The sequence below is a fragment of the Dipodomys merriami genome, unplaced genomic scaffold (assembly GCF_024711535.1).
Source record: "Dipodomys merriami isolate MVZ:Mamm:240054 unplaced genomic scaffold, mDipMer1.0.p SCAF_104, whole genome shotgun sequence".
Lineage (NCBI taxonomy): Eukaryota > Metazoa > Chordata > Mammalia > Rodentia > Heteromyidae > Dipodomys > Dipodomys merriami.
In genome coordinates this window covers 3,155,839-3,183,816 of record NW_027202316.1, presented here as the reverse complement: position 1 = coordinate 3,183,816, position 27,978 = coordinate 3,155,839, and the positions used below count along the sequence as shown (strand labels likewise).

Genomic DNA, 27,978 nt, shown 5'->3' with positions numbered 1-27,978 from the left:
TTGGTTTCCACCTCTTGAGCAGCCAAGTGGCAAGAGCCACTATGTCCAACTTTCAAGGTATATTTACATAAGCATTAGATGAATTTGAATGTAAAACAATGGTTATGTCAAATATGAATATAACTCTGCTAGTCTCTTCTTCCTTTATGAACAAAGAATTGGTTTTTTGTTCAAGAGATGGTTTAACTACCTAGTTTTTCAAAACTGTCATCTCCAAATTCATAGTGACTACAGAGCATTATTTTAGTATTTCTACTTTAAAAAGTCGTATCACACAACCACACTATAACTATAAACACCAAATGTTTTATTTTAAAGGATTGGAAAAGCATTAGAAGACAAATGTCTGTTATATAGCCAGGAATGTTAAATATATGAAAACTGTAAAACTTCTAAATGTGGTAGGCACTTTCACAGAGCTAAATATTTAAATTGTCCTACTTTCTCCTCTAATGACAACAGCAATGATATGATGAGAAATGCCAAGAAGGTCCAACTAATGATTATTCATTTTGGGATTCAACTTAATTGCACAAGTTAAAGTTCTGTCCAAGATGTTCCTGACACATGAAGCTTCCAGTTGAATTTCAGAAATGTTAACAAAAATATCTTCCTTTTTTGCCTGTGACTGTTTGAGTATTGTTGTATTGTTGACTTATATCCACTACAGATACTGGTTCTAGGCCAGCCCAAGGGTCTTCAAGCATTGAAGGCTTGAAATAACTTTCCAACTCATTAGACATCCTTTTTTCTCTACCACGCCCTGATCCAAATGGTGTAGATGTCCTTGGAGAACCCTTCAGGAAAAAAATCATCAGTTAAAAAAAAATTACTAGAGATAATTGGTATGTATCCTTCAGTTAAAGGGTAGTAGGAAATCACATTGCTTTTTAACAGTTTTTATGTGAAATCAATTATGTTGCACTACAAAGTTTATGCATCCTTTAATGTTTTTAGTTGTTTTTGTTAAAAGTGCTTAAACTAGTTTTGTATACTTAATAATTCTTGCACATTGTCACCTCAAATACTTTTTAGCTTTAAATGTACTAACCCTGCACATACTCAATAGCAAGTGATAACAGACTCAAGTCCAATTAGTGACACAATTTTTCCCAGAAACACACCCTCATTAAGGCTTATTTTTAAATTTTTTTTAAGGTTGCTAGAACGTGAAAATTTCCTATATTCAGGCTTTAGGGGGTGCAGCAGGTTTAGCAAAGACACTGAAAAACACCTCGTGAATCCAAGTTGTTGGCCAAAGAAATCTTCGCCACACCAGAAATACAGCCTATTTTTCATTGGTTCTCACTGAAGAACAAGAAATATCTGCTACCACCAACTTTGCCCTCGAGAGAACTTGGAGCAGAAGAAGCAAGGTAGCTCGAAGAAAGGATAAATTTAAAAAAAAAAAAAAAAAAGCAAGGAGGGGGGAGGTAACAGTTACAGTAAAATGAGACCAGCCTATAACCACAGACGCTATATATCGGGGAGTCATTCGCGTTTCTCTCCTGAAAGCCCGGGGGGTTGCGAGACGGAGAGGAAATGGAGGCCTAAGGAAATCTGTGCGTAAGGGCTCTGCCACTTACGGTACTTAGACACAGATGCCCGAAGCCTCTTAGTTCACTCGTCTATGAAAGAGGGCTACCATTCGTTATTATACACCAAAGAATCACGTCAAGGAATCATAACAGCCTGCCTGCCACGGCGGGAAGAGTTCGGCAAACGCCGCCTGGTAGGTTTACCTGGGGGTAGGCCGGCGGTTGCCCCGGGGAATAGCCGAATTGCTGCTGGGACCCCGCGGGGGACCTGGAGTAGGAGCCGGGGTAGCCGCCCGGGGACGGGGACCCGAACCGGCCCCCCGAGAAGCCGCCGCCGTGTCGTGGAGAGTGGTTGCTCCCGTAGGGCCGAGCCCGGGGCCCGAACGGTGGCGTGCGGTGCGGGCTCCCGAACCCGTCCCGAGGGGAGGGCGGCCGCGGCCCTCCTCCGCCTGGGGCACCCCGGAAGCTGCTCCCGTTACCCCAACTTCCTACACCCGGGCTGGGGTAAGGAGGGGTCGGGGGTCGAAAATTCGGTCGCTGCATGTCAGGTACAAGAGGCGAAAGCCTCACAGCCGCGCTGTCCCGCCGGAACTGCACCGAACGAAGCGCCTCGAGACAGCCGGAAGTCCGGGCCTAAAACGGTCCTACGTCCGCTCGTCCGGACGGCACTTGGATCCCCACCAGCCAAAGGTTCCGCCGAGCGTGATTGGTCTTAGTGAAAGAGGAAGGAAAAGGGAAAACCGATGCCAGATCGCTCCTAGCATGGATTTCCCAAACCCGGCACTGTTTGGTAGGATCCGCATATTTAAAGGCGCCAATTAGCGGGAGGCGCGAAGTGATTGCCGCCCCACCGGACGGAGGCGTGTCCTGAGCGGGGCGGGGGCCCGCAGCGGGGGCGTGTCCCTGCAATAAGGCGTGTCCACGAAGGGCGTGGCCTTGTCCGGAGGCGGGGCCACGTCAGGGGCGGGGCCATCTCTGGGAGGGGCCCAGTTGGGGCGGGGCCATCGCGGGGGCGGGGCCCGGTTGTCTGTGGTCTCCCCTAGCTGGCGGTGAGCGGCGCCGCAGCGCGGGTTTCCTTTTCCCTCAACCCTGCGGCCGCTGAGGTGTGAGGCGCGCGATGCTGGCGACGCTGGCGACGCTGGCGAGGGCAGCGGCCCTGTGGAGAACTAGCTTCCTCTCCGGCTGGGGCGGCGGGAGGGGGCTGTGGACAGGCCGCCCGCAGTCAGGTACCCGCAGACCCCCGGCTAGGGGCGGGCGGTGGGGATCCCGGCGGCGGCGCTCCGCTCCCCCCCCCCCCCCCCCCCGGTGTCCGGTCCTCCCGTCCCGCTCTCTCCCCTCTGAGCCGCCAGGCCGGGGTCCCGGCAGGGGCCGCCAGGCCCGCGCTTTGCTTCACTACCGTAACTCCGCACCCCGAACTTTAGACGACTTTCCAGACTTGGCCCCCACACACCCGGCTGGTACTAGTCAGGCCTTTCCCAGCCGCAGCCCGCTGCCTGGGTAACAGGGGGTAGGCCGTCCCAACAGAGGCCGCACTTTGCCCCTCTTTTTGGTTCTGCGTCAGTGGAAGCAGGCCAGGAAGCCGAGTGACAGGTTTTCAGAAAGGGCAAAATGTGGCTCTTAAAATCCTGGTTGTAGCCGGGCGCCGGGGGCTCACGCCTGTCATCCTAGCTACTCAGGAGGCTGAGATCTGAGGATCACGGTTCAAAGCCAGCCTGGGCAGGAAAGTCCGTGAGACTCTTATCTCCAATAAACCACCAGAAAACCGGAAGTGGCGCTGTGGCTCAAGTGGTAGAGCGCTCACCCTGAGCTGAAGAGCTGAGGGACAGTGCCCAGGCCCCGGAGTTCAAGACCCACGACCGACAAAAAAAAAATCCTGGTTGTTTCCCTACCGTGTAGTGATAAAGGAAAGTGTATTAAAATGCAAGATTGCCACCGCATCCACAATAAAACACATCCTGGTATAGAATACTTGTCCTTGAATTTCAGGTAGAGGATGAAATTTAAGTTTACTACATCCTTATAGAACTTTTTTTTTTTGGTTTTGTTTTGTTTTTGGACGGTCATGGGGCTTGAACTCTGGGCCTGGGCGCTGTCCCTCAGCTCTTCAGCTCAGGGCTAGTGCTCTACCACTCGAACTACAGCGCCACTTCTGGTTTTCTAGTGGTTAATTGGAGATAAGAGTCTCATGGGACTTTCCTGCCCGGACTGGCTTTGAACCTCGACCCTCAGATCTCAACCTTCTGAGTAGCTAGGATTACAGGCGTGAGCCACCGATGCCCAGCTAGAACTTGTTTTTTGAAAAATGTTATTAAGTAATGTTACAATTCCATATCAGCTTATGAGGACAATGTATCTTGGTCAATGCCACTCCTTATGTCATTCTCTATTTCTCCCTCCCATCTCTACCTTCAAGGTACATAGTCCATATTTTACATAATGTATGTTGCACATAACAACTACATTTGCTTACTTTTCTTCCTTCCTCCATTCCTGTTCCTCCTCCCACTGCTCCAACCCCCTCCCCCACATGTTGCCACTTTCTGGTAGTCATTTTGTTAAAAAGTAGGTTTTTGTTATTATTGTTTTGTCGGTTGTGGGGCTTAAGCTCTGGGCTTGGGATCTGTCCCTCAGCTCTTCAGCTCAAGGCTAATGCTCAAGTCACAGCACCACTTCAAGTTTTCTGGTGGTTTACTGGCGATGAGAGTCTCACGGACTTTCCTGCCTGGGCTGGCTTTGAACTGTGATCCTTAGATCTCAGTCTCCTGTGTAGCTAGGATTACAGATGTGAGCCACTGGCACCTGACTAGTAAAACTTTTTACTCCTTAAAAATTTGGAAATGGGAATATACTATGAATCCTGAAATCAACTTGGGGGGATACAGAATCATAAAGAACTTCAGGACTCATTAAATCAGCCCATAAACACAGCTTGGATCTGTGTTTTTCAGTCAGCTGGTGCATCTCTTGGCACCTCTTCTATGTATTCCGCCTTTCTGACATGTTGTGGGACTTGCCTACATGAAGAGTGTGCAGTCTCCTCAGCTTGATCTCTGCATCCCCCTTGATGTTGCTAGTTTATTCTGCAGAAACTTGGCTCACCTCATTTGTTTTATTTTGTTTTTGAGACAAAGCCACTTTATGTAGCCCAGGCTAGAAGACATGTCTTTTCTTCAGAAGACCTAATTCATAGAGTTCAATCAAGACAGGGTAATGCACTGCCATGGATACTTAATGATATGTTTAAGACCTACAAGACGCCTGATTTCTCATTTTCTTACACAGTGCTCTCCTAGAATTTACTTTTCTGAACACATTGTGCTTTGTTTCATCCCTAACAGTTGGACAGTCATAAAATTATTGAATGGATAAGTCACATAATATCACTTTTTATGTCATCAGTCTACTTACAGAGGAGTCAGAGATGTGCAGGTGGTGGGAACTGAAATTACTTTCTTTTATTTGTATGTATGTGTGCAGATCCTGGAGCTTGAGCTCAGTACCTAGATGCTTATTTTGCTCAAAGCTAGCACTCTACTACTTGAGCCATAGCTCTACTTTTGACTTTTTTGATGGTTAATTGGAGATTAACTATCATGGACTTTCCTGCCTGGGCTGGTTTTGAACCAAGCTCCTCAGATCTCAACCTCCTGTGAGTAGCTAGGGTTACATATGTGAACCACTGGTGCCAAGTCTACATTTATTTTAATAACTGCTGAAGATATGCAGCATAAGGTATCAGGCTCATGCTTCTGGAGTATTTTTATCTCACACAAAGGAATTTGCATTAGAAAGCTGGAAGGGGGTATACAGCAGAAAAATTTTGAAGGTAGTGCCAGCACATATAAGTATAACACTGAAGACCGACAGATAGTGAATCATTAATAGCTACATGAAATTCAGATCTGATTCAATGACTTCTGAGACTCTCCTCTATATAGGTGAGAAATTGACCAAGAGAAGTTAAATGACTTGCTTAAGTTCCTATAGCAAGCAGAGCTGGAATCAGAACACAGGCATTCTGAATTCTAATAATAATTATTAGAATAATTATTTTTGCCTAAGAAATATAAAGTCCATTCTTTGAAAAATATGACGAATATGGGGCTGGGAAGGTGGCTCAGTGGTAGACTGCTTGACTTGCATGCATGAGGCCCTGGGTTCGATTCCTCAGCACCACATGAAGCAGAAAAAGCTGGAAGTGGTGCTGTGGCTCTAGTGGTAGAGCGCTAGCCTTGAGCTGAAAGAGCTGAGGGACAGCACCCAGGCCCAGAGTTCAGGCTCTACAACCGGAAAAAAAAATTAAAAATATGACGAATATGTAAAGTTTTGGAAGTGGTACTAAGTAGTTTCTTTTAGGTGTAATCTCTACATCTAAAAGCTACAACCTTAACTATTGATTTTTTTGTAAGTATGACTAGGGTTTTCCCAGGCTCTAGTCTGGTGTCGGATCTGGTGCCCTTGTCATCCTCATACATCTGTTTGCATGGAATTTTGGTGTGTGATGTTAGCTTCAGAGGAAGAGGGAAGAGGAGGAGGTTTCATGTTGGGTCTCCTGGAGGTAGAAAAGTAAAGAACTGGGATGATGGATGTCAAGGACAGGATGTGAGTTTATGGTGACTGCCCAATGGAGGAAAAAGGGCAATTCACATTCTTTGTTATCAAATAGCGATCCTTAGTGCATACAGAATTGCTTCACTGTATTGGGAGGCCCAGCATGATCATGGATGGGACCATGAAAGCTTCGATCTGTCTTCAAGTAGCATTCTATACACAGGCATCAGCAGACAAGAAAATCAAGGAGCTGGGCTGGTAGCTCACACCTGTAATGCCAGTTACTCAGGTTGCTGAGAGTGGAAGGGTCATGGTTGGAGGCTAGCCTAGGCAGAAAATTTCACAAGACCAGCCAATAACCAGCAAAACCCAGGTCTGGGCGTAGAATTTATTTTGGTACGGTGACCCTGGATGTGTAGGCTTATGAGAATGTGTGCTGCTGAACAAAAGAACAGGCTCAGGAGTTACTTCAGCACCACCTTAAAATAAGCTCAACCCCAAATACCAAGAGAAATCAAGAAAGAAAGCTGTTAAGAAAAAAAAAAGAACAGATGCTGGACCCAATGTAGCTTGAATAAATGTGTGGTGGGACCTGCTAGAGATAACTGGGTTAAAAACAATTATGTAATTAAAAACAAGTCTGGAGATGTGGCTTAAGTGGTATAGCATCAGCCTAACATGCACTAAACTCAGTTCAAATACCAGAAAAAAGTGAAGGAGGAGAAGATAAGCAAGAAAATTTGTATTACTGAATTGCATGAAGAGCTCCAGAAATAACTGATTACATTTGTGGTAGGGATGTATTTCAGAAATTTAGAATTTAAGGCAAATTAGGGGTACCATCACAGGGAAATTTAAGTTTGAAGGTAAATGAGACCTGTCTGTTTTTATAAGACTGTGTGCATCGTTATTTAGATTAAGATTTTTTTTCTTTTTTGGAGAGAGTGTTTCTTTTTGAACTTGAAGAACAGGGATTAAAGCAGGGATTGTGGAGCTGTGGCTCAATTGACAGAGCACCAACCTTGAGCAAAAGAGCTAAAGAACAGTGCCCAGGCCCTCAGTTTAAACTCCAGTACCAGTACAAAAAATAAAAACAAAGCAGGGATTGGAGCCCCTGAGCTCACTGTGGACTCTTCACTCTCCCTAGTCCGTGATCACCTAAGAGACTCTGGGATCACTCTGAGGAATTCCCAGTGTTGAACCACACTATTTTAGGTAGGTGGCAGATTTAAGCAATGCTGTGAATACCAATACTTCGGTTGCTTTTAGTTTTATTGTGACACAACAAGAAATAAATATTTTCCTGTTTCTGCATTGTTAGGACTTTCTACATGGAGAAATCTGGAATCTGGGCTAAAGGCCAAGTCCTGGAAATTATAAGATGACAAAATAGGTAGTTTGAGAATTTCCAGGAGATGTATGTTTTAAAGGGATATAAACCCAGAGCCTTGAAGAAATTTTCAAAATAATAAACCAAGTGAAACCTATCTATGCCCTGGTGATGTTTGCCTGCATTCTACATGAGTTAAAGAAGCCAGGGATAGCTTCTTTTCTTCAAAAGCCTCTGTGCTTACCTTTGGTAGATAAGCCATTTCTCCCTTTCTTAGGGGAAGGTGGTAGTTGGGTAGTTTGTTTCTCACAAAAGTACAGCTTCACAATTCTGAAAATTTTCTTCTATGATTCAAGCAACCTATTGTGCAGTCCTAACTAGCTAATTCTCACTGAATCATCTGTGAAGTTTTAGGTGCGAAAAATTGTGTATTTCTTTTTGTTTTGTTTTGAGACAGGGTCTTGCTGTGTAACTCAGGCTGTCCTCAAACTCTTCCTACTTCATCATTTCTCCTCTTCCTCCCCCCTCTTCCTCTTCTTTATTTTCTTCTTCCACCACCTCCTCCTCTTCCTCTTCCTCCTCTTCCTTCTTCCTGGAAGTACTGAGGTTTGAACTGAGGACACTCCTTCTGCTAGGCAGGCAGCCTACCACTTGGGTCATCCCCTTAGCCCTGCCTCAGCCTTTACTGATATAACTAGTAATAACTCTAACCTCTGTTTCAGAAACTTGTTTCCTTCCAGGCTACAGATAAATAGAGATTGAAAGTTCAGGGAAGGCACTGGTAGCTCACACCTGTAATCCTCTCTACTCAGGAGGCTGAGATCTGAGGATCATGGTTCAAAGCCAGCCAGTCAGGAAAGTCCATGAGACTCTTATCTATACTAAACTACAAAAAACCCCCAACAAAAACAAAACAAAACAAGTTGAACTGTAGCTCAAGTGGTAGAATGCTAGCCTTGAACATAAAAACTGAGGGATGGCACCCAGGCCCAAAGTTTAAGCCTGGTGGGGGTGGGGGGGGATGGGGGAGGCTGGGGGGGATTAAAAGTTTACTGTGTAATGCTTTTTAGAATAGACACATCTTTCTTTATCAGAGTATATGTATGTATACTGAGAGCATTATCACTTTTTTGCAGCAAAATCTTTAACTTAATATTTCCTGCGATTTCATTTCAGGTTATCAGTTTTATTACAGGGTTGTATCATATTAAGGACTGCTAACAGTATGACAGAAAATACAGTGGTATGATTAGCTCCCTCTGTAGCATAGGCCTGCTCTGAACACAATAGATTTAACTATCATTTAAATATCCTTAGGTCTTCTTGGGTAAAAAGAAGGAATTAGAACCAGCTTATTTTTACAAGTCTCACAAATTCCACTGCATTATTAAATCTTGAAACCTTTGTAGTAATCAACCACAAGTCCAAATGTATGTTCTATTTGTATTTCTTCTTTCCAGATTAATGTTCTTCACTTAGACATAACACTGATATTAATAATAATAACAGACATTAATATGAATAAAGCTTTCTTTGACAATCATAAAATTACTGATGTGCTGCTTCTACATGAAGAAAATCTAAGTTTATGCATATTATTTCCAGATGCAAACAGTAGAAGTTTGTTTTAAAGTGATTAAATTAAAAATTTAATGTTGTTAGATATTGATGATATCATTAGGTGATAATAAACTTGACAGGGTGGAATGTCCCCTCCAAAATCTTGTTCAAATTGAAATGCAGCTGTCAGTATGTTGGTAGGTGGGTCCTTCAGAGATGTTTAGATCATGAGGATTTAGCCCTCACAATGAATTAGGGCAGTTGCCACAGGAGCAGGTTAGTTATTGCAAAAGTGGATTATGGCAGGGCCAGTTCTATTTTCTTGGCAATCTCTTCTCTTGCTTTGTTTCCTGAGGAATGTGGCACAAAGGTCACATGCAGCTACCATGCTCTCTTGGATTTGTAATCTTTAGAACCACAAGAAACAAATCTTTTTTTAAAAATAAAGAACAGATTACACACTTTTAGTTTTCTATGGTAGCAGCAGAAGATAGACTGCTTTTTGTAAAATGTAAACAAATTTTTTTAAAGGAAAATAGGAAAAATATTTACCTTTTATCCAGGAAGCAACTACTTCATGTTGATATAGGAAAAATAAACTTCAGATAGTTTAAATCCTGAAATAGGTAAATAAAAGCTCTGTAAGTGGGATAAGTCAGTAATTATATGGTGTGAGGTTGGATGAACATAATCTTGTACAGAATAGACGTGACACAGAAGACCTTGAGCTGCTGTCTCTAGAAGGATAATTTTATGTTTGGCTCTTGGTTGGTGTCTAGGAACTTGACTCTTGAATTGTTGGGAGGCTAAGGCAGTAAGATTACAAGTTTGAGGCCAGCATGGTCTATGCAATAAGTACCAGACCAGCCACAGACCCTGTCTCAAATAAACAAACATGCAAAGCAAATTAAGATATTGTTTAGCAGGTTTAGCTTTTGTGACTGATAGAGCTATCTATCCATCCACCCATCTATTTTTCTATTTTTGAAGGGATTTACACCAAAAATGGCAATTTTTAACTTCTATTGATACAAAAATGTTAGTAATTTTGTTAGATTTGTGTGCGTGTGTGTGTGTGTGTGTGTGTGTGTATGTGTTTGTGTGCGTGTGTGTGCATGTGTGTGCATGTGTGTGCTGGTCCTGAGGCTTAAACTTGAGGACTGTCCCTTAGGTTTTTTTTTTTTTTTTTTTTTTTTTGCTAAAAATTGAACCACTTGAACCATAACTCCACTTCTGGCTTTTTAGTGGTTAATTGGAGATAAGAATCTCAAGCACATTCCTGCCTGGGCTGAATTCAGGCCATGATCCTCAGATTTCAGCTTCTTGAGTAGCTAAGCTTATAGGTCTGAGCTACCAGCACCCAACTAATTTTGTTAGCTTTTTTTTCCCCTGTGGAAAAATCTTCCTTTTTTTTTTTAATTGTGAAAATATTGTACAGAGGGGTTACAATTACATGGGCAAGGTATATTTTGTTAGTTTTTTTTTTTTTTTTTTGGTCCGGTTGTGGGGCCTGAACTCTGGGCCTGGGCGCTGTCCCTTAGTTCTTCAGCTCAAGGCTAGCGCTCCACCACTTGAGCCACAGCGCCACTTCTGGCTTTTTTTCTTTTTGCTTATGTGGTGCTGAGGAATCGAACCCAGGGCCTCATGCATGCAAGGCAAGCGCTCTACCACTGAGCCACCTTCCCAGCCCCATTTTGTTAGTTTTTTAAATCTGTACTTTCTCCCTCCCTCGCTCCCTCCCTTCTTTCCTTCCTTCTTTCCTTCCTTCCTTCCTTCTTCCTTCCTTTTTTGGTGTCCAGTTGTTATCCAAAAAGAAATTAATTGCAAAATTGGAGTCTCTTCTGTATTTATTGTGTTTTTTATTGTGTCTTTTTGCTTTTGCTTAAAACAACATAAATTTATTGTGAGACACCTTGTGGTTCAAAAGTCTGACACATGACTCATTGGACCTAATAAAAATGTCTAGTTTCTTTGAGAGGTTCTGTGTAGGAATCTGTTTCCTTATTTTTGCAAGCTTTTACAGGTTTCTGAGTTCCTTGGCTCTTCTCCCTTACTCCATCTTTGAAGCCAATAGCATCTCTTTTCTTACCTTTTCTCTGCCCCACATATCTCTTACCTGATATATTTTCTTAATAATCTAATGTGGGCATCAAAAATATTCTTCAATTGAATTTGAAGATGGGCTCTTAAAATTTCTTTTTTGGTCGGGGAGGTCTTACTGTGCTGGCAGGGAAGGTCTTACTGTGTTGCCTAGCCACATCAAGAACTTGTGGGCTCACTGACCTTCTTTCAGCCTCGCTGGGTAGCTGGTAGTATACCATTATCCCTGGCTCCTATTTTATTTTTTAAAATTCATTAACTTATAAAACATTTGATGCTAAGACTCATGTTTCTTTCTCCTGAGGTTTCACATAAACACAGGTGGATTTCAGTTAAGAATAAGATTGAAAAGGCTAGGTGCCTATGATTCTAGGTATTTAGAAGGCTGAGATCTGAGAATCACTGTAAGAAGCTAGCCTGAGCAGACAAATCTGAGATACCTTTATCTCCAATAAACTACCAAAAAGCTTGGCTGGAGATGTGGCTCAAGTGATAGAGCACCAGCTATAAGCAGAAAAATTGAGTGAGAGCACGAGGCACTGAGTTTAAATCCCACTAACAACACACACAGACACACAGACACACACACACAGACTCACACACACACACACACACACACACACACACACACAAAGATTGAAATGATCTTGAGTCTGTGAGGATCTCTCATTTTATTTTGCCACAAGTCTTGTTACTTTATGTCCTGCAAATCTAGAAAGTGAAAACTATTTCCTAGGGATTCATCCCTAGGAAATATTAATATTTATAACAATATTCATAGTGTAATGTCCCTATAATATCTTCGAGAGGATACTACTCTTCAAGGTGAACTTCCTTTCTAAAATTATCTGTAAACTATGTTTTAGGGACTGAGCCTCTTCCATTACTTTTTTTGTGCTAGTCCTGAGGCTTGAACTCAGGACTTGGGTACTCTCTGTGCTTTATCTATCAAGGCTGGAATTCTTTTGTGTGTGTGTGTGTGTGTGTGTGTGTGTGTGTGTGTGTGTGTGTGTGTGTGTGTGTGTGTGTGTGTGTGTGTGTGTTTATTGTGAAAATACTATACAGAGGGGTTACAATTACATGGGCAAGATAATGAGTACATTTCTTTTTTTGGGGGGGGGGGTCCGGTCGTGGGGCCTGAACTCTGCAGAGGCCTGGGCGCTGTCCCTCAGCTCTTCAGCTCAAGGCTAGCACTCTACCATTTGAGCCACAGCACCACTTCCGGCTTTTTTCTTTTTGCTTATGTGGTGCTGAGGAATCGAACCCAGGGCCTCAGGCATGCAAGGCAAGCGCTCTACCACTGAGCCACCTTCCTAGCCCAATGAGTACATTTCTTATCAAGCATTGTAGCCTCCTCCTTTGATTTCCCTTCTCATCCCATCCTCCCCCCCCACTCCCTCAATCAGCCCTCCTCCCCCCCACCCCCCACCAGAGCTGTAAAGTTCACATACGACTTGTAAGTCTCATTGTTGCAATGGGTCCACCTGTATCCCTATTTAAACGATTTGTTTTTTTCCCTTCCCCTCCACAAATTATAACATCAAATATAGTGAAAGCAGGGGTATACCGTGGGGGAGGGACATACAAAGCAACAAAGAAATAATCTTATAAATGTGCTGGAAACAATCGCATGAAAGAAAAAACTTTGAATACATAACTTAGGGTTCATTTCCCTAACATCAACTTATCTGACCTTTTCTGCTTGACTCAGACATATACTAGTTATTGCAAATAAGGGAAACCATGGGACCTATGTTTCTTTGGGCCTGCCTTACTTCACTTAATATAATTTTTTCAAGTCTTTCCATTTCCTAACAAATGGGACAATGTCATTCTTTCTGATGGAGGCATAGAATTCCATTGTGTACATATACCACATTTTCTTGATCCATTCATCTACTGAGGGGCATCTGGGTTGGTTCCATATCCTAGCTATGGTAAATAAGGCTTCAATAAACATAGTCATGCTAGTAGCTTTAGTGTGGTCTTATTTGTAAACATTTGGGTAAATGCCCAAAAGTGGGATTGCTCTATGTGGAGTCTTTTGAGGAACCTCCATACTACTTTCCAAAGTGGTTGAACAAGTTTACACTCCCACCAACAATGCAGTAAGGTTCCCTTCTGTCCACATCCCCTCCAGCATCTGTTGTTACTAGAGTTCTTTACTATAACCATTTTAACTGGGGTGAGTTGGTATCTCAATGTTGTTTTGATTTGCATTTCTTTTATGGCTAGAGAGGTTGAATATTTCTTCATGTCTCTATTGGCCATCCTTCTTTCCTCTTCAGAGAAGTTTCTCTTTAAGTCTTTAGCCTACTTATTTATTGGGCAGTTGTTTCTTTGAAGATTTGTTGTAGGGGGATTTAATTTTTTGAGTTCCAGTTATATTTTAGATATGAGACCCTTGTCTGTTTTATGGCTAGTGAAGATCTCCCAATCTGTGGGCTTTCTGTTGATCTTGCTAGCTATGTCCTTTGCCATGCAGAAGCTTTGCAATTTCATGCAATCCCATTTGTCCAACCTTTCTTTGATTTGTTGTGTTTCTGGGTCTCTATTAAGAAAATTTTGGCCTGTCCCAAGAAGACCTAGGGTTTCTCCTATTCTATCCTGTAATATTTTCAGAGTGTCTGGTTTGACTCCGAGGTCTTTGATCCATTTGGAGTTGATTCTGGTGCAGGGTGATATATAAGGATCTAGCTTTAGTTTTCTACAAGAAGTTCACCAATTTTGCCAGCACCATTTACTGAAGAGGCTGTCTTTCTTCCATTCTATTTTTTAGCTCCTTTATCAAAGATTAGATGGCTATAGGTTTGTAGGTTCATTTCTGGGTTTTCAATTCTGTTCCATTGGTTCTGAGGTTTGTTCTTGTGCCAGTTTTGATTGCTATGGCTTTGTAATAGAGTTGGAAATTTGCTATTGATATTCCTCCAGCACTGTTCTTTCTGTTGAGGATCATTTTTTGCTATTTGGGGTCTTTTATTGTTCCATATGAATTTTTGGATTGCATCTTCTATTTCCTTGAAGAATGAGGTTGAAATATTAATAGGTATCACATTGAATTTGTAGATAGCCTTGGGAAGTATTGTCAAGGCTGGAATTCTACTACTTGAGCCACAGCTCTACTTCTGGCTTTCTGGTAGTTAATTGGAGACAAGAGTCTAATGGACTTTCTTGCCTGGGTTGACTATGAATAACGTTCTTCAGATCTCAGCTTTCCGAGTAGTTATGATTACAGGCATGAGCCACTAATGCCTGGCTCCTCCATGACTTCCAACTTGTGTCAGAAAGAAAACACCTTGCCAAATGTTATTGTGTGAAGCTTGAGAAAATTAGGAAAGCACACTATCTTCTTCCTAATTGTGGTTTTCTGAGACAGAATCTTGCTGTGTAACCCAGGCTGGCATAGAGCTCACTGTGTAGCCCAGAATGGCCTCATATTCACTATCCTGCTTCAGCCTCCCAAGTGCTAGGATTAAAGGTGTGTGCCCATAGTCTGTTAGATGTCTATCTTTTGTTTTCTCACTCATAAATTCAAGTGGTAACTTCTTTTGTAAAATAGCAAATAATCTTTTGTGTATGTATCACATTTCCGATTTGATCTGAATAGTTGATCAGTTTGTTTTAGGACTTAACTTTTTGAACTTTGTATTGCCTGGTACAAGTGGAGAGAGATGCCACAATTACAGAGCCACTTGTGTGGGCATCTGTCAGTTATCCCCACTTTGGTGTTGTTCAAGTTTGAGCTGTGGAAGCCCTAGGGCCAGGTACCAGAGGCATTCTATCAAGCAGCTCTGGCAAGCAAAGAACTGATAGCAGCTTCATTATAATTATTCTTCTTTGCATGGTTGCCCAGCTGTAGCATCATAATAGCTTTCCATACTAGAGGCCAAATCAGACAGAGAGTTGTACAAGCTGTCAGTTATATTTCAACAAATTACATCACCATTGATGCCTTCTCCAACTGTTTTCTCCTGTGGAATTACCCCCCTACTCTTGCCCAGCCTATCAGTTCTTTTGCAGAGACACACTTTTTTTGGTCTTTTGCCATCCAGTGCAAACACCACTTTTCTATTTTTATTTGGAATTTGTTTTTTAATATATATTTTTATTGAAAAGATATTGTACAGAGAGGTTACAGTTACATGAGTAGTAAGGTAATGAGTACATTTCCTATTGAGTATTGTTACCCTTGCCTTTGTTTTTCCCCTACCATCCCTTCTCTCCCCCTTCCCCAACTCTTCCCTCCCTCCCTCCCAAGCTGTAAAGTTCATTTTCAACATAGTGTCTTGTACATCTCATTGTTACAATGGGTCAACCTGTATCCTTATTTCAGCATTTTATTATTTCCCTTCCCCTCCCCTAATTAGAAAAATGTATATACAAGATGCAGGGCACCAGAATCAAATATAGTGAAAACAAGGGTTATACCATGAAGGAAGAACATACAAAAGAAAGAAAAAAATCACATAGTACATTAAAAACAACAGCGACAAAGATAAAACCTCTTGTGTCCCTATCTTGGGATTCATTTCACTTAGCATCATCTTATATGGTCATATGTACATAGCTTTTGATCTTTTCTACTTGTCCTAGACATATACTAGTTATTGCAAATAAGGGAAACCATGGGCCTATGTTTCTTTGGGCCTAGCTTACTTCACTTAATATAATTTTTTCCAAGTCTTTCCATTTCCTAACAAATGGGGTGGTGTCATTCTTTCTGATGGAAGCATAGGATTCCATTTGTGTGTGTCTATGTGTGTGTGTGTGTGTGTGTGTGTGTGTGTGTGTGTGTGTGTGTGTGTGCGTGCGTGCGTGTGTGCGTGCGTGTGTGTATGTGTGTGTGTGTGTGTGTGTGTGTGTGTGTGTATCACATTTTCTTGATCCATTCATCTACCGAGGGGCATCTTGGTTGGTTCCATATCTTAGCTATGGTGAATAATGCTTTGATAAACATACTTGTGCTGGTAGCTTTAGTATGGCCTTGTTTGTATACACACACTTTTTAAAGTGGAATGCTGAGAACCACTCAAAAATGTTCTCAATAATAATCATGTATTTTATTTTTTATTTTTCAAATATGAATTTTAAATTATTTGCCTTATTAGGTGATATTATTGTATAACATATAAGATGATGATGGTAACAGTAGCAATAGCAGTAGAATCTTTTAATGAATACTTATTATAGGCCAGAAATTGTGCTAAACACAGTACATAGGAAGTTTTATTTAATCCTTGTAAGCCCTATGAGGAAAGGGTAGCTCACAGATACAAAATTGCCTTGTTCAAGGTCACTTGGATGGTAAATAGTAGATCAGAGTAGTCTAGGCTGCTCACTATAGAGTTCATGCTCTTAACGGTTTAAAATTTTTTCATTTTTTTGGTCAGTCCTGGGGCTTGAACTCAGGGCCTGGGCACTGTCCCTGAACTTCTTTTGCTACAGGCTAGCATTCTACTACTTGAGCCACAGGGATACCTCCAGCTCTTTTTGTTTGTGTGGCACTGAGGAATCAAACTTCATGCATGCTAGGTAAGCACTCTGCCACCAAGCCACATTCCCAGCCCCAATTCATTGGTTTTGAGTTGAATGTCTTTTAGAAGTTCTGAGTCTGTTCTGAGCTAATAAAATTCTATTGTCTCATGTTAATTAACTGAATCCAGTTTTGCTTTATTAAATGGCCAACTATGAAAAAATGTTCAATATTGTTGCTCATCAGTTACAGGCAAACTAAATCCACAACGAGAAACCATATACACCCACTAAAGTTGCTGACATTAAACAGATGAACAATTCCCAGTGTTGTACATCTAGGCCAGGTGCCTGTGGCTTATACCTGTAATCCTATACTCAGGAGGCTGAGATCTGAGGATCACAATCCAAAGACAGCCTGGGCAGGAAAGTCTGTGACTCTTATTTCTAATTAACCAACAAAAGCCAGAAGTGGAGCTGTAGCTCAAGAGTGCTAACCTTGAATAAAAAAGGTCAGGGACAGTGCCCAGGCCCTGAGTTCAAGCCCTAATACTGCTATTAAAAAATAATAAAGTCGGGCTGGGAAGGTGGCTCAGTGGTAGAGCGCTTTGCTTTGCATGCTTGAGGCCCTGGGTTTGATTCCTCAGCACCACATAAGCAAAAAAAAAAAAAGAAAAAAAATAATAAAGTCAAAGCTGGGCTCCAGTGGCTCACGCCTGTAGTCCTAGCTACTCAAGATATTGAGATCTGAGGGTCTCGGCTCAGAGCCAGCCCGGGCAGGAACGTCCATGAGACTCTTTTTTTTTCTTTCTTTTTTCTTTTTTGAATTGGTCGTGGGGCTTGAACTCGGGCTGAGCACTGTCTTTAGCTCTTCAGCTCAAGGCTAGCACTCTACCACTTGAGTTACAGCACCACTGGTGGTTTATTGGAGTTAAGAGTTTCACAGCTTTTCTTGCTGGGGTTGGTTTTAAACCATGATCCTTCGCCCGGCTGCCCATGAGACTCTTATCTCCGATTAACCACTACAAAACTAGAAATGGCTCAAGTGGTAGAGGGCTAGCCTTGAGCAAAAGAAGCTCAGAGACAGAGCACCCAGGCCCATGACTGGCCAAAAAAAGAAAAAAAAAAGTCAAGCAGGGATAGAGATTCAGAGGGACTGTGTTTAAAGCAAAATGGTTAGTCAAGGTCTCTGAGAGTGTCTGCTATTCTGGTGGAAATTTAAATAAAGGGAGAAGACAGGCAAATATATGATGGAAGAATATCCCAGGCCTAGGGAAAAGGGTGTGCAAAGGCCATATTACTGTTTGGGTTCTTCAGAAATCAGATATTAAGACCATCAAAAAGGCAGATTTATGGCCAGTGGGGGTGGAGTGAGAAAGCAACCACTGTGAGAGGCGAAGGAAAGAAATCCAGTCAGGGGGAGATTGGATTTCAGCCTACATGCTGACCTGTTCAAGTCTCTGCCACTCCCAGCAGAATTTCACCTCCCCTGTAGAGGGCTGCTAGAGCAGTTGGATATTGGGCGGGAGAAAGTTCCAGGCCTTCTTAGTGCTCCTATTTTGCTCAGCCATTCTATTAGAGGCTGCCCTGGAAATGGGGTTCTCTCTCAGTTGAGGTAATGAGGTGAATCCTGACTGAACTGACAGTGAAGATCATAAATGATCACACTTTCCTCATGTAGGCAATACTTTCTTTCTTGAAGGGGTGTCTCTCCCCTAGTCCTCAAAACATGAGCGGACAGCTGATGCAACCAGAAGAGGGAGAGGCAGGGAATAGAGAAGTAGCCAAGAAGAGACAGAACTGTGGCAAGATATTGGATTTCAATCTAAGGTAGATCCTTAGCAGGTTTTGAGCAGGGAAGAGTCTGTTCTGTGGGGGACATTTTAAAAGGATCATTGGCTGCTATAGAAGACTATCTCTGTCATAAGCTATTGTGTTAGTCTATTTATTGATGTATGAAAAACCACACCAAAAATTAGTGGCTTAAAACAACAATGCTTTATGTTTTTCTCAATGCTCAGTGGATTGACTGGGCAATTATTAGCTGTATTTTGTTGGGTTCACTCGTGTGGCTGCAGATGGCTGGCGTCTGGGCTGGGTCTAGTGGTTTTTAAACAATTTTTTTATAGGGGGTTAATACTAGGGTTTGAACTGAGGGCCTTGCAGATATTCTACCACCAGAGACACAAGACCTTTTTACTTTGGATAATTTCTTTTTTTATTATGTGCATTAGTTGTGCAAGGAGTTTCATTGCAACATTTCTATGCATGTACAATGTGTACATAGGTGTCCTATATATGTATATATATAATATACATATAGAATTGTATATATACAGTATGCATATAATGTACATATAGTATGTGGACAATATCCTCTACCACACTACCTTTATCCTCATCCCCCGATCTGATTATTTTTGAGATTAGGTCTCATTTTTTGTCTGACCTGGCTGCCTCCTCTTTACACTTCCTAATATAGCTAGGATGACAAGCTCAACCTCTCAGGCCCAAGGATGCTTTTTCTGTTGAGATGAGATCTCTTGTACTTTTTGCCTAGAGTGGCCTCAAATAATAATGTGCCTGATTTCAACCTCCTGACTAGCTAGCATTACAGGCATGAGCCATCTCACTTGGCTTGAGCCTGGATCTTCTAAATGACTCTACTCCCATGTTTGGGGCCCCAGCTGTGCAGTAACTGAGATGGGCCAAGCCTCTTTCTGTGTGTTGTGTCATCTTGTGATTAGCTACAAGCTAGATGTCCAAGTGCAGAGTGAACATGGGACAAGAATATGCAAGGTTGTGTGTCTGTAGATGTGGTAATCCTGGGTGTTGTAGCTGCATTGGTCCATGTCACTAAACATTGCTTTGGTTGCTTTCCTTCATTCTGAGCCTCTGCTGTTCAGTTTACCCTCTGATTATATTTGGTTTCCCACAACAGTGTGCTTCTAAGGAAATACTATACCACTCACATGGATACCAACTACTGCCCATTGCTATGACAGTACTTATTTATCATAAATTTTGAATTTTAATTTTTGACTGTACTTGAATTTGAAATCACAAATGGACCATGAAGTAGTTAAAGAGTAAACTATGGTACACATAGACAATGAAATATTGCTCAGCACTTAAGGCAAGTAAGCTATGAAACACAAAATAAATTGAGGAAACAAGTGCCTGTTACTAAGAATCCAATCTAAAAAAAAAATTCTACATGCTCTCCAATTTCTCTATACCTCTAGATGGGACTAAACCATTAGATTAGGGTTGCCAGGCACTGATGGGGAGGGAGGGATGAATGAATGGAGCACAGAGAGTTTTTGGTAGTAGAACTTTTCTGTATAATACAGTGTAGCTACTCAGGATTGTGTATTTGTTAAAACTCATAAAATATGTAACATCAAGAATGACTCCAAGCTGGGTACAGGTGGCTCGCGCCAGTAATCCTAGCTACTCAGGAGGCTGAGATCAGAAGATTATGGTTCAAAGCTAGCCCAGGCAGGAAAGGCCATGAGATTCTTATCTCCAACTAACCACCAGAAAACTGGAAGTGGTTCTGTGGCTCAAAGTGGTAAAGCACTAGCCTTGAGTAAAAAAGCTCAGCGACAGCACCCAGGCCCTGAGTTCAAGACCCACAACTGACTAAAAGTGGTCAATGGTTCAAATGTTAGGGTACATGTTAAATTTTAGGGTACCTGCCTAGCCAGAGTAGTTCAAATCTTTCTTTTTCTTTCCCTTTCTTACTTAAATTTCCTGGAGGAAAATAAGAAGTAAATTACAGTTTTTTTCTCCCTTTTGGTTGTGGGGCCTGAACTCTGGGCCTGGGTGCTGTCCCTCAGCTCTTGAGCTCAAGGCAAGTGCTCTACCACTTGAGCCACAGCGCCACTTCTGGTTTTCTAGTGGTTTATTGGCGATAAGAGTCTCACTGATTTTCCTGCCCTAGCTGGCTTTGAACCATGATCCTCAGATCTCAGCCTCCTGTGTAGCTAGGATTACAGGCGTGAGCCACCAGTTCCTGGCTAAAATATGGTATGACTTTAGTACCTGCTGACTTAGGTTAAAGTCAAGGAAATTAGATGGGGGATGGTATTTTTTAAATTTATATCAAACACAGTTTTGAATTTAAGATGATGGCAGGACATTTGAGAATTTCTATGTCTCTTAACTAAAATCAAACTAATTTGCTTTTTTAAATAAATTAATCATTAGGAAAACATTTAACCTGATCTTGGATCGTTGTTAGGTTCTGATAATATACTCACTAGTAGACGACCTGTCAGAAGAGAGTATGCCTAAATAGAAGACGAGTCTTAAGTCTATAGACAAAAATTAAGCACAAGGAAATAGAAAAAGTTCAACTTAATTTGATGCACCAGATTGCATAAAATATTCTGTCAGTGTTTCCTGGATAATGAAATAGTATCAATTTCAGGAAAAAAAAATCAAGGAACCCTTTTACAAATTGCTATGCAAGATTTCAATGAATTAATACATTATTTTTTTTCAACATTCTGAAATTAGTTATGTGGAGATTTATGTGGTCTCTGAAGAATTTTTCGTCATTTGACTTACCCTCTTATAAGTTGGTAAAATACATGTTCTACATACTTTCTCTTTTTTAGCTCTAATATATTTTTTTGAAATAAAGGCAATAGCAATAGAAAAAGTTAAGTAAAAGCTGATATTTTTAGAAGAACTAAACATTTTCATGATAGAAGAATTATGATACTCAAGACATAATATTCAACGTTTTTGTTTACATTTTTAAATTTTAAAACACTATTCTTGGTTTTCTTTACCTAAGTAGTGAAAGGTCTTGGAGGTATATAAAAAAATGCCATTAAAACAACATGCCACATTTTTACACCAGTCTTATTTGGCCACAAAAATGCACATATTCCTATGAAAAACAGGTTACAGAAAAAATAAGGATCAAGTAATTGATCCTTTATTTCTTTTTAAAAATTTTTATTTATGCACATTGTTATGGGTAATATTTCCAATATGTCACAATAATACAGTGGCAATAACAACAAAAGCAAGAATAATATCTTTTCTTCTTAGATGCTTATTGAAACATTTGTTCTAAGTATTATTTATTTTAATCTTCACTACTACTGTGATTTAAGTACTTCATTACCCCCACTTTATTAGTGAGCAAATTAATGCTTTTAGAATTTATTTTCCAAATTTACACAACTCTTTAGCATTTAGTCTAGGTTTCTGGATACAGAGTCTGCGGTCATATTTTTTAGAATCTGTGTCTTCAGTTTACTAAATATATCCTGAAACATTCTGTGAAAATGTCATTGAAGAAAACATCATAGTTCTTGAAGCTACTCTTTACATACTTTCATCTCAGAAAACATACTAATGCAGCAAATCATTTAAGCTCAGCTTTTCAATAGTATATACTTCTTGCAATTTTTCCTTTTAATGGATTGCTCTTCTCAGTTTACATTTGTGTTAGCAATTCTGAGCTAATTCATTAACATTACAGTCTCAAATTTTATATCCCTACAAATCTCTGAAGCTATTAATGCATGGTTGTGAAAAGATAGTAAGGAATAACACAAAGATAATAACAAAAATGCAAAACATCAACAACCTGAAGGTATACTTGCTGTGATAAATTGTCCCAAGATAGTAAATGTGTATCTGCCAAAACACAAAGGCCACGGACCACTAACTGACTGGTCCCAAGTTTGAGGCATAGGTGTACTTTGAAGAATGTACATTAAGAGAGTAAAAGATTTCTGTAAGGATAATGGTAACTTATTTCAATTTCATAATACATTTCAAATTTGTGACATATTTGTCCCTTCTCAAACCACTGAAGTTTCCTATAAGAGACTTTGGGGAAACATAATTCCTTTACTTTGTATTTTGAGATAATTTTAGTTTTATAGAATAATTACAAAAATAGTTCAAAAAGCTACTTGTCTTTTATCAGCATCTTCTAAGCCTGAAAACCCACAGAACCTTAGTATAATTACCAAGAGACTAAACTGCTTTAGTTCATTGGCTTTATTGATACTCACCAGCATTTTTTCCTAATATTCAATTTCCATCACAAAATCTAATCTAGCCTGCTCAGTTATCCTGTCTTCATAGTTTACCTAATCTGCAACAATTCCTCTGTCTTTCCCTGTCTTTCATTAAATGGCCTTGAGGCTTTCAAATATTAACTATTCAAGTGAAAGGCTGGAACAAAGTCTTCCAAGAAAATGGCCCTCATAAACAGGCTGGGGTAGTAATACTAATATGAAATAAAATACAATTAGAAAAAAACAAAGAAGGATATTTCATATTAATAAAGTGAAGTCTCCACTAGGTTTCTGTCTGATGTGGTTCCCTTGTCTTGATTATGTTCTTTCAGTTATATTCCTCCTTTTAGTATCTTTTTTTATACTGCTGGCTTCTTGTTAATGAATTCCTTTTAATTTTTGTTTTTCTTTTTTTGTTGGTTGTGGACTTATGACCTCTGGAGAGTGAGACAATCCATCAAGGCACAGTGAAAGGTGGACAAAAGGAGTTTATTATACTATTTACACCAGAAAGGGGTCCTGCTACTACCTTGTCCTGGGTTAGATACCCAGAACCAGGAGCAGCCTCAACCACCAAACCTCCAACCTGTATTAGTTTGTCTGTAAACCACCACTGAGTCGGTCTGCAAACTTCCAAACCTCAGACCTCCAAAACTCCAAACCTCCAATGGGGAAGGCTTTTCCTTTTCTTCCCTTCCTCCTCTCTGAGGCCTCTCCACTGTCCACAGGCCTGCCCTGCTCTGCTCCGGGGGGCGCCTCTCCACAGGCCTCTCTAGAAGAAGGTCCCAAATGGCCCTTGGAGGAGGCCCCAAATGACCTCCGGAGAAGGTCCTAAATGGCCCTTGGAGGAGGCCCCAAGTGGCCCCTCAAGGAGGCCCGAATGGCCTGCAGAGGGGGCCTCAAGTGACCTTTCAAGGAGGCCCCACATGGCCTCTGGAGGCCTGCCCTGCCCTGCTCCTGTAGGCTTTCCCCTCCTGCCGTCTCTCCCTCTACTCCTACTACTCTGCTGTAGCTCTCCCCTCCTTCTCAGGACGAACGGTTTTCCCCTAATGGTTTTCCAACGCCATTCAGGTTCCTCCCCGAAGCTGCCCACTGTCCAATCACTTTTTGACAGCTCACTCTGTGGAGCCCGACTTCCACAGCATGCCCGTGCCTTCGGCGGCCTGCCCCGCCCCTTTCGGCGGCACGCCCCGCCCCCTTCAGCGGCATGGCACGCCCCTTCAGCGTCAGTGACGTCAGCCTCTCAATTCCTTGCTCTGTCTGGTGGTGGGGTCTGTGGAGGGTGAAGCCCTCCTATGCTCCGCTTCCTCCCGCAGGCTGGGCCACAGGGCCCCGCTGATTATGGGGGGGGGCACTGGTTGTTACAGTGGGGCTTGAACTCTGGGCCTGGGCGCTGTCCCTGAGCTCTTCAACTCAAGGGAGTGGCTCTACACAGCACCACTTCCGGTTTTCTGGTGGTTAATTGGAGGTAAGAGTCTCACTGCCCCAGCTGACTTCGAATGGCCATCCTCCCATCTCAGCCTCCTGAGTAGCTAGGATTACAGGTGTGAGCCACCGGTGCCTGGCTTTAATGTTTCTTTAGCATTAAAAATTTTTGTTTCTCTGTCGAATGTGAATGCTAGTTTTGCTGGATATACCAGTCTGGGTTGGCAGTTATTGGTTTTCAGGGCTTGGATGGTACTTTTCCAGGCTGTCCTAGCACTGAGGGTTTACATGGAGAGTTCCGCAATGATTCTAATTCCCTTTCCATTATAGTATAGCTCCTTCTTTGATTTTATAGCATTTAAAATCGGCTCTTTGCAATTCAGGTCTAGTGTCTTTACTACATGCGTCTAGAAGTATTTCTTCTAGGATCTTGTCTTCTAGGTGTGTTGTATGCTTCTGTTATGAGGGTGAGGTGTTTCTCTTTCGAGATTGGGGGAATTTTCTGTAATAATCTTATTGAATAAGTGTTACGTCCCGCTATTATGGTATTCCTTTCCTTCATCTATCCCAAGGATACGAAGATTAGATTTCCTGGCATTGTCTGACAGTTCTTGGACTTACCTTTGGTAATTTCAGAGTGTTTTTTTCCATATCTATGACTTTCTTCTCCAGCTCCTCTGTTTCGTCTTCAACTCCTGATATTCTATTTTTCATTTCATTGTTACCTGTGGCTTTCGTTGTGGTTGCAGAAATCGATCCATTTATGGTTTCTCTATCAGTTCTCAAAGTGTTAATTTCATCTTTTAATAAGGTATGTATTGTGTCTATTTTTGACTGCATCTCTTTTTTTAAGTCTTAGAATGCCTTTGATATTTCTTTTTGTGTACTCTTGAAATGGCTGTTGTAACTCTCTTATTACTTTGGCCAATTCTCAGGCTGGGAAGTTGGCTCAGTGGAAGAGTGCTTGCCTCTCCTGCAGGAAGTCCTGGGTTCAATTCCTCAGCACCACATAAGCAAAAAAAAAAAAAAAAACTTTAGCCAATTCTGCCATCTTTTCCTTATTTAATCTTTTGTCCTCCATTTCTTCTTCACTCTCACTGGAGTTCTTTCCTGGGTTGCTGCTTGCTTTGGGGTTTGGCGTGTTGTCTTGATTGTTCAGGAATCTTGTCATCTTTCCTTGTGATTTAGATTCAGGATTTGTGAGGTCTGTGGCCCAAGCGCTACCTGTTGGTGTTACGCAGGCGGGAGCCCTTGTTTGGCCTCGGCTGCTTCCCAGTGGGTCGCCTAACCTTAGGGCCACTGTATGTACTCTCTTGGTGGCTCCTGATGTTAGTGGGTACTCCTCCAGCAGCAGAAGCACAATCATGTTTCGCAGTACCGGTAGGTCAGGGTGCAGTGGCCTAGGCGGCTTAGGATCCCGGTTGGGGTACACAGCGGCTGGAGGGCACTCCTCCAGCAGCTAAAGCTTAAGCACTATTCCCAGCTCCACTTAGCCAGGCACTGGCGGTGGAGGCTGCTACATCTCCCAACCTGGGCACACAGGTTGGGGCCACTGGAGCCCTTGCACAGGTACAGGTGGGACTCGCTTCACAGGCCGCTCTTCCTATGGTGGAGGGGGACATCCCCCGTGGGGTACTCACTGATTCTGGAACTGGTTAGAGGCTGTTCACGGTGCTGTGGCGGATCACTGTGTCTATGTGCTGTAGTTCGCTGGTTCCCAATCGCCACCACACTCGGTTGCTGTGCTTGTGGGCTGAGCAGTGTGGCAGTGGAAGACCCGGGTCTGGGTTTGTACCTTGCCTCTGGTCTCTGTCTCTGTCTACATTGTCCGGGTCCCGCACGGTGGGTGTTTTCTGCGTTTGGGTTCTATGGTCCGCTTTTGGTTCTGAGGTCCCAGGCAGCCAGGGGTCGGGCTGCTTTCAAATTGTAATATCTCCTAAAGGGGGACAAAAAAGAATGTATTCAAATATAAATTATGGATTCTGGATGATAAAAAATGTATTGATAGGCAGGTTCATTGATTATCACAGGTGTGCGTCCCTCCTCACCTCCCCAGCTCAGGGTATTGAAAGTGTAGGCTGGGCACATGTGGAGGCAGGAAGGGTTTGTGGGAAATCTCTATATCTTCCACTTACATTTGCTGTGAACCTAAAACTGCTGTAAAACAAGTCTGTTTTAAAAAACATGAAAATGAGAGTTTATCATTTTCCCTTATAGAATTGGCTTTTGTGTTTGTGTGTGTACGTGTGTGTGAAAGATATGAATGAGGGTAGAAACAGAGTCTTGCTAGGTTGCCCAGATGCCTCAAACTTTTAAAATTTTTTTGGTGCTGGTCCTGGGGCTTGAACTCAGGCTATGGGTGCTGTCCCTGAGCTATTGTGTTCAAGTCTAGTGCTCTTCCACTTCAGCCAGTTTCACTTCCAGCCTTTTGGTGGCTAATTGGAGATAAGAGTGTCATAGACTTCCCTGCCCAGGCTGGTTTTGAATTGAGATCTTCTGATCTCAGCTTTCTGGGTAGCTAGGATCATAGCCACCAGCACCCAACTGGCCTCAAACTTTTAATTTTCCTGCCTGGCCTTTCCAAATGCTAGGATTACAGGCCTGTCCCACATCTGGACTCATTAGCACTTAAACATAAACTCAGCTTGGTCCTAGTCATTATGATCTAAAATATGGAGACCATTTGGCTAATATTTGACTGTGATTCAATGTTGATATTAAATGTGTTCAATGAATTGCCAATATGATTAAAGCTATAAATAGCTACATTGCTGTGTTTGTAGCTGATAGGTAAGTAGAGAAAGGGAAATACACAAATGATAGTAAATCATTTAATACACTTTTATGATTCATAGTTTCCTTCCTGTCTAGAAAAACCAAATACATACAGCTCTGCGTTGTTTCTTTTGGCATCCTAAATGTGAAATGTCCCTGTAGGTTTACTTTTAATTTTTCCTGTGACAAAATGTATTCAGTGTAGTTATGGACTTTGTTAATTAGGACTAGTCTGTTATTAGAAGCTTTCATTTTTAGTGATTTATTTTCAATGGGTCAGGCTAAGGTTCCTGTTACCTATAATGGAGAATTGTGAAAAAATTGTTACTTTTTTATAGCCATAGAGATTACATACAATAGGATATAGAGACATGCATTTTTACTCTGAATATTAGTAATCAATAGTCTTCAAATATTTCTTCTGTGTTTTGCCAGACACTGACAATGTGAAGCCATTGGAAGGTGTAAAAATTCTGGATCTAACAAGGTTTGTTTTGGCTTATCTATATTTTGGTGATTGAGTTTTTCCTTTCTTTCAAAAAGTTTGTGTTTTGGGTTATAAGGAGATGATTACATTGAAATGGGGGGAAGGAAGAAAAAAAGAAAATAAAAATTCTTGGAATCCAATTATTCTAAAAGATACATTTGTGAAGTAGTCATGATTTTTTGCTACATATTCATATGTAATGTTAAAAAAACAAAAAATTAGATGGTGTGTGTAGCAGTCCTGGAGCTTGAACCGAGGGCCTTGGTGCTATCCCTGAGCCTTTTTTTGCTTAAGGCTGGTGCTCTGTTACTTGATCCACAACTACTCTACTTAAGTTTTTTTTGGTAGTTAATTGGAGATAAGAGTGTTACTCTCTCTTGCTAGGCTGGCTTTGAACTACCATCCTGAGATTTTGGCTTCCTGAGTAGTTAGGATAGCAGGTGTGAGCCACTGGTGCCTGGCTTAAAAATACTTCAAAATTAGCCGGGCGCTGGTGGCTCACGCCTGTAATCCTAGCTACTCAGGTGGCTGAGATCTGAGGATCGCGGTTCAAAGCCAGCCCGGGCAGGAGAGACCGTGAGACTCCTATCTCCAATAAACCACCAGAAAACCGGAAGTGGCGCTGTAGCTCAAGTGGTAGAGCGCTCGCCTTGAGCTGAAGAGCTGAGGGACAGTGCCCAGGCCCTGAGT

The 27,978-nt window shown here is 41.9% G+C and overlaps 2 protein-coding genes across 11 annotated transcripts in view; one reads left to right on the top strand and one right to left on the bottom strand.

Annotated features, from left to right (window-relative positions):
- Positions 1 to 290: 290 nt before the first annotated feature.
- Positions 291 to 2,313, bottom strand: Mplkip (M-phase specific PLK1 interacting protein). The gene is made up of 2 exons (XM_069998367.1): positions 1,743 to 2,313; positions 291 to 797 (listed from the first exon to the last, which is right to left on the bottom strand). Exons 1-2 carry the CDS (start codon positions 2,079 to 2,081, stop codon positions 597 to 599), a joined length of 540 nt encoding a protein of 179 aa, XP_069854468.1. The 5' UTR covers positions 2,082 to 2,313; the 3' UTR covers positions 291 to 596.
- A 260-nt stretch (positions 2,314 to 2,573) lies between these two features.
- Sugct (succinyl-CoA:glutarate-CoA transferase) overlaps positions 2,574 to 27,978 on the top strand; it is a 602,475-nt gene continuing 577,070 nt past the window's right edge. For 2 of the 10 annotated variants that reach the window (XM_069998353.1, XM_069998320.1), the window contains exons 1-2: positions 2,574 to 2,764; positions 27,237 to 27,288. In XM_069998353.1, the coding sequence (XP_069854454.1) occupies positions 2,656 to 2,764; positions 27,237 to 27,288 (161 nt within the window). In that variant the 5' untranslated portion in view covers positions 2,574 to 2,655. The remainder of the gene's footprint in view (positions 2,765 to 27,236; positions 27,289 to 27,978) is intronic. The other 8 variants (XM_069998332.1, XM_069998322.1, XM_069998355.1 and 5 more) reach the window with 7 other exon arrangements.

Bases quoted from the DNA above. Each gene is read 5' to 3' on its own strand.
- Mplkip (XM_069998367.1), bottom strand. From the start codon at position 2,081: ATGCAGCGACCGAATTTTCGACCCCCGACCCCTCCTTACCCCAGCCCG. The intron at 798-1,742 runs GTAAACCTACCA...TTTTTCCTGAAG, and splicing joins AACCGCCGGCCTACCCCCAG to GGTTCTCCAAGGACATCTAC.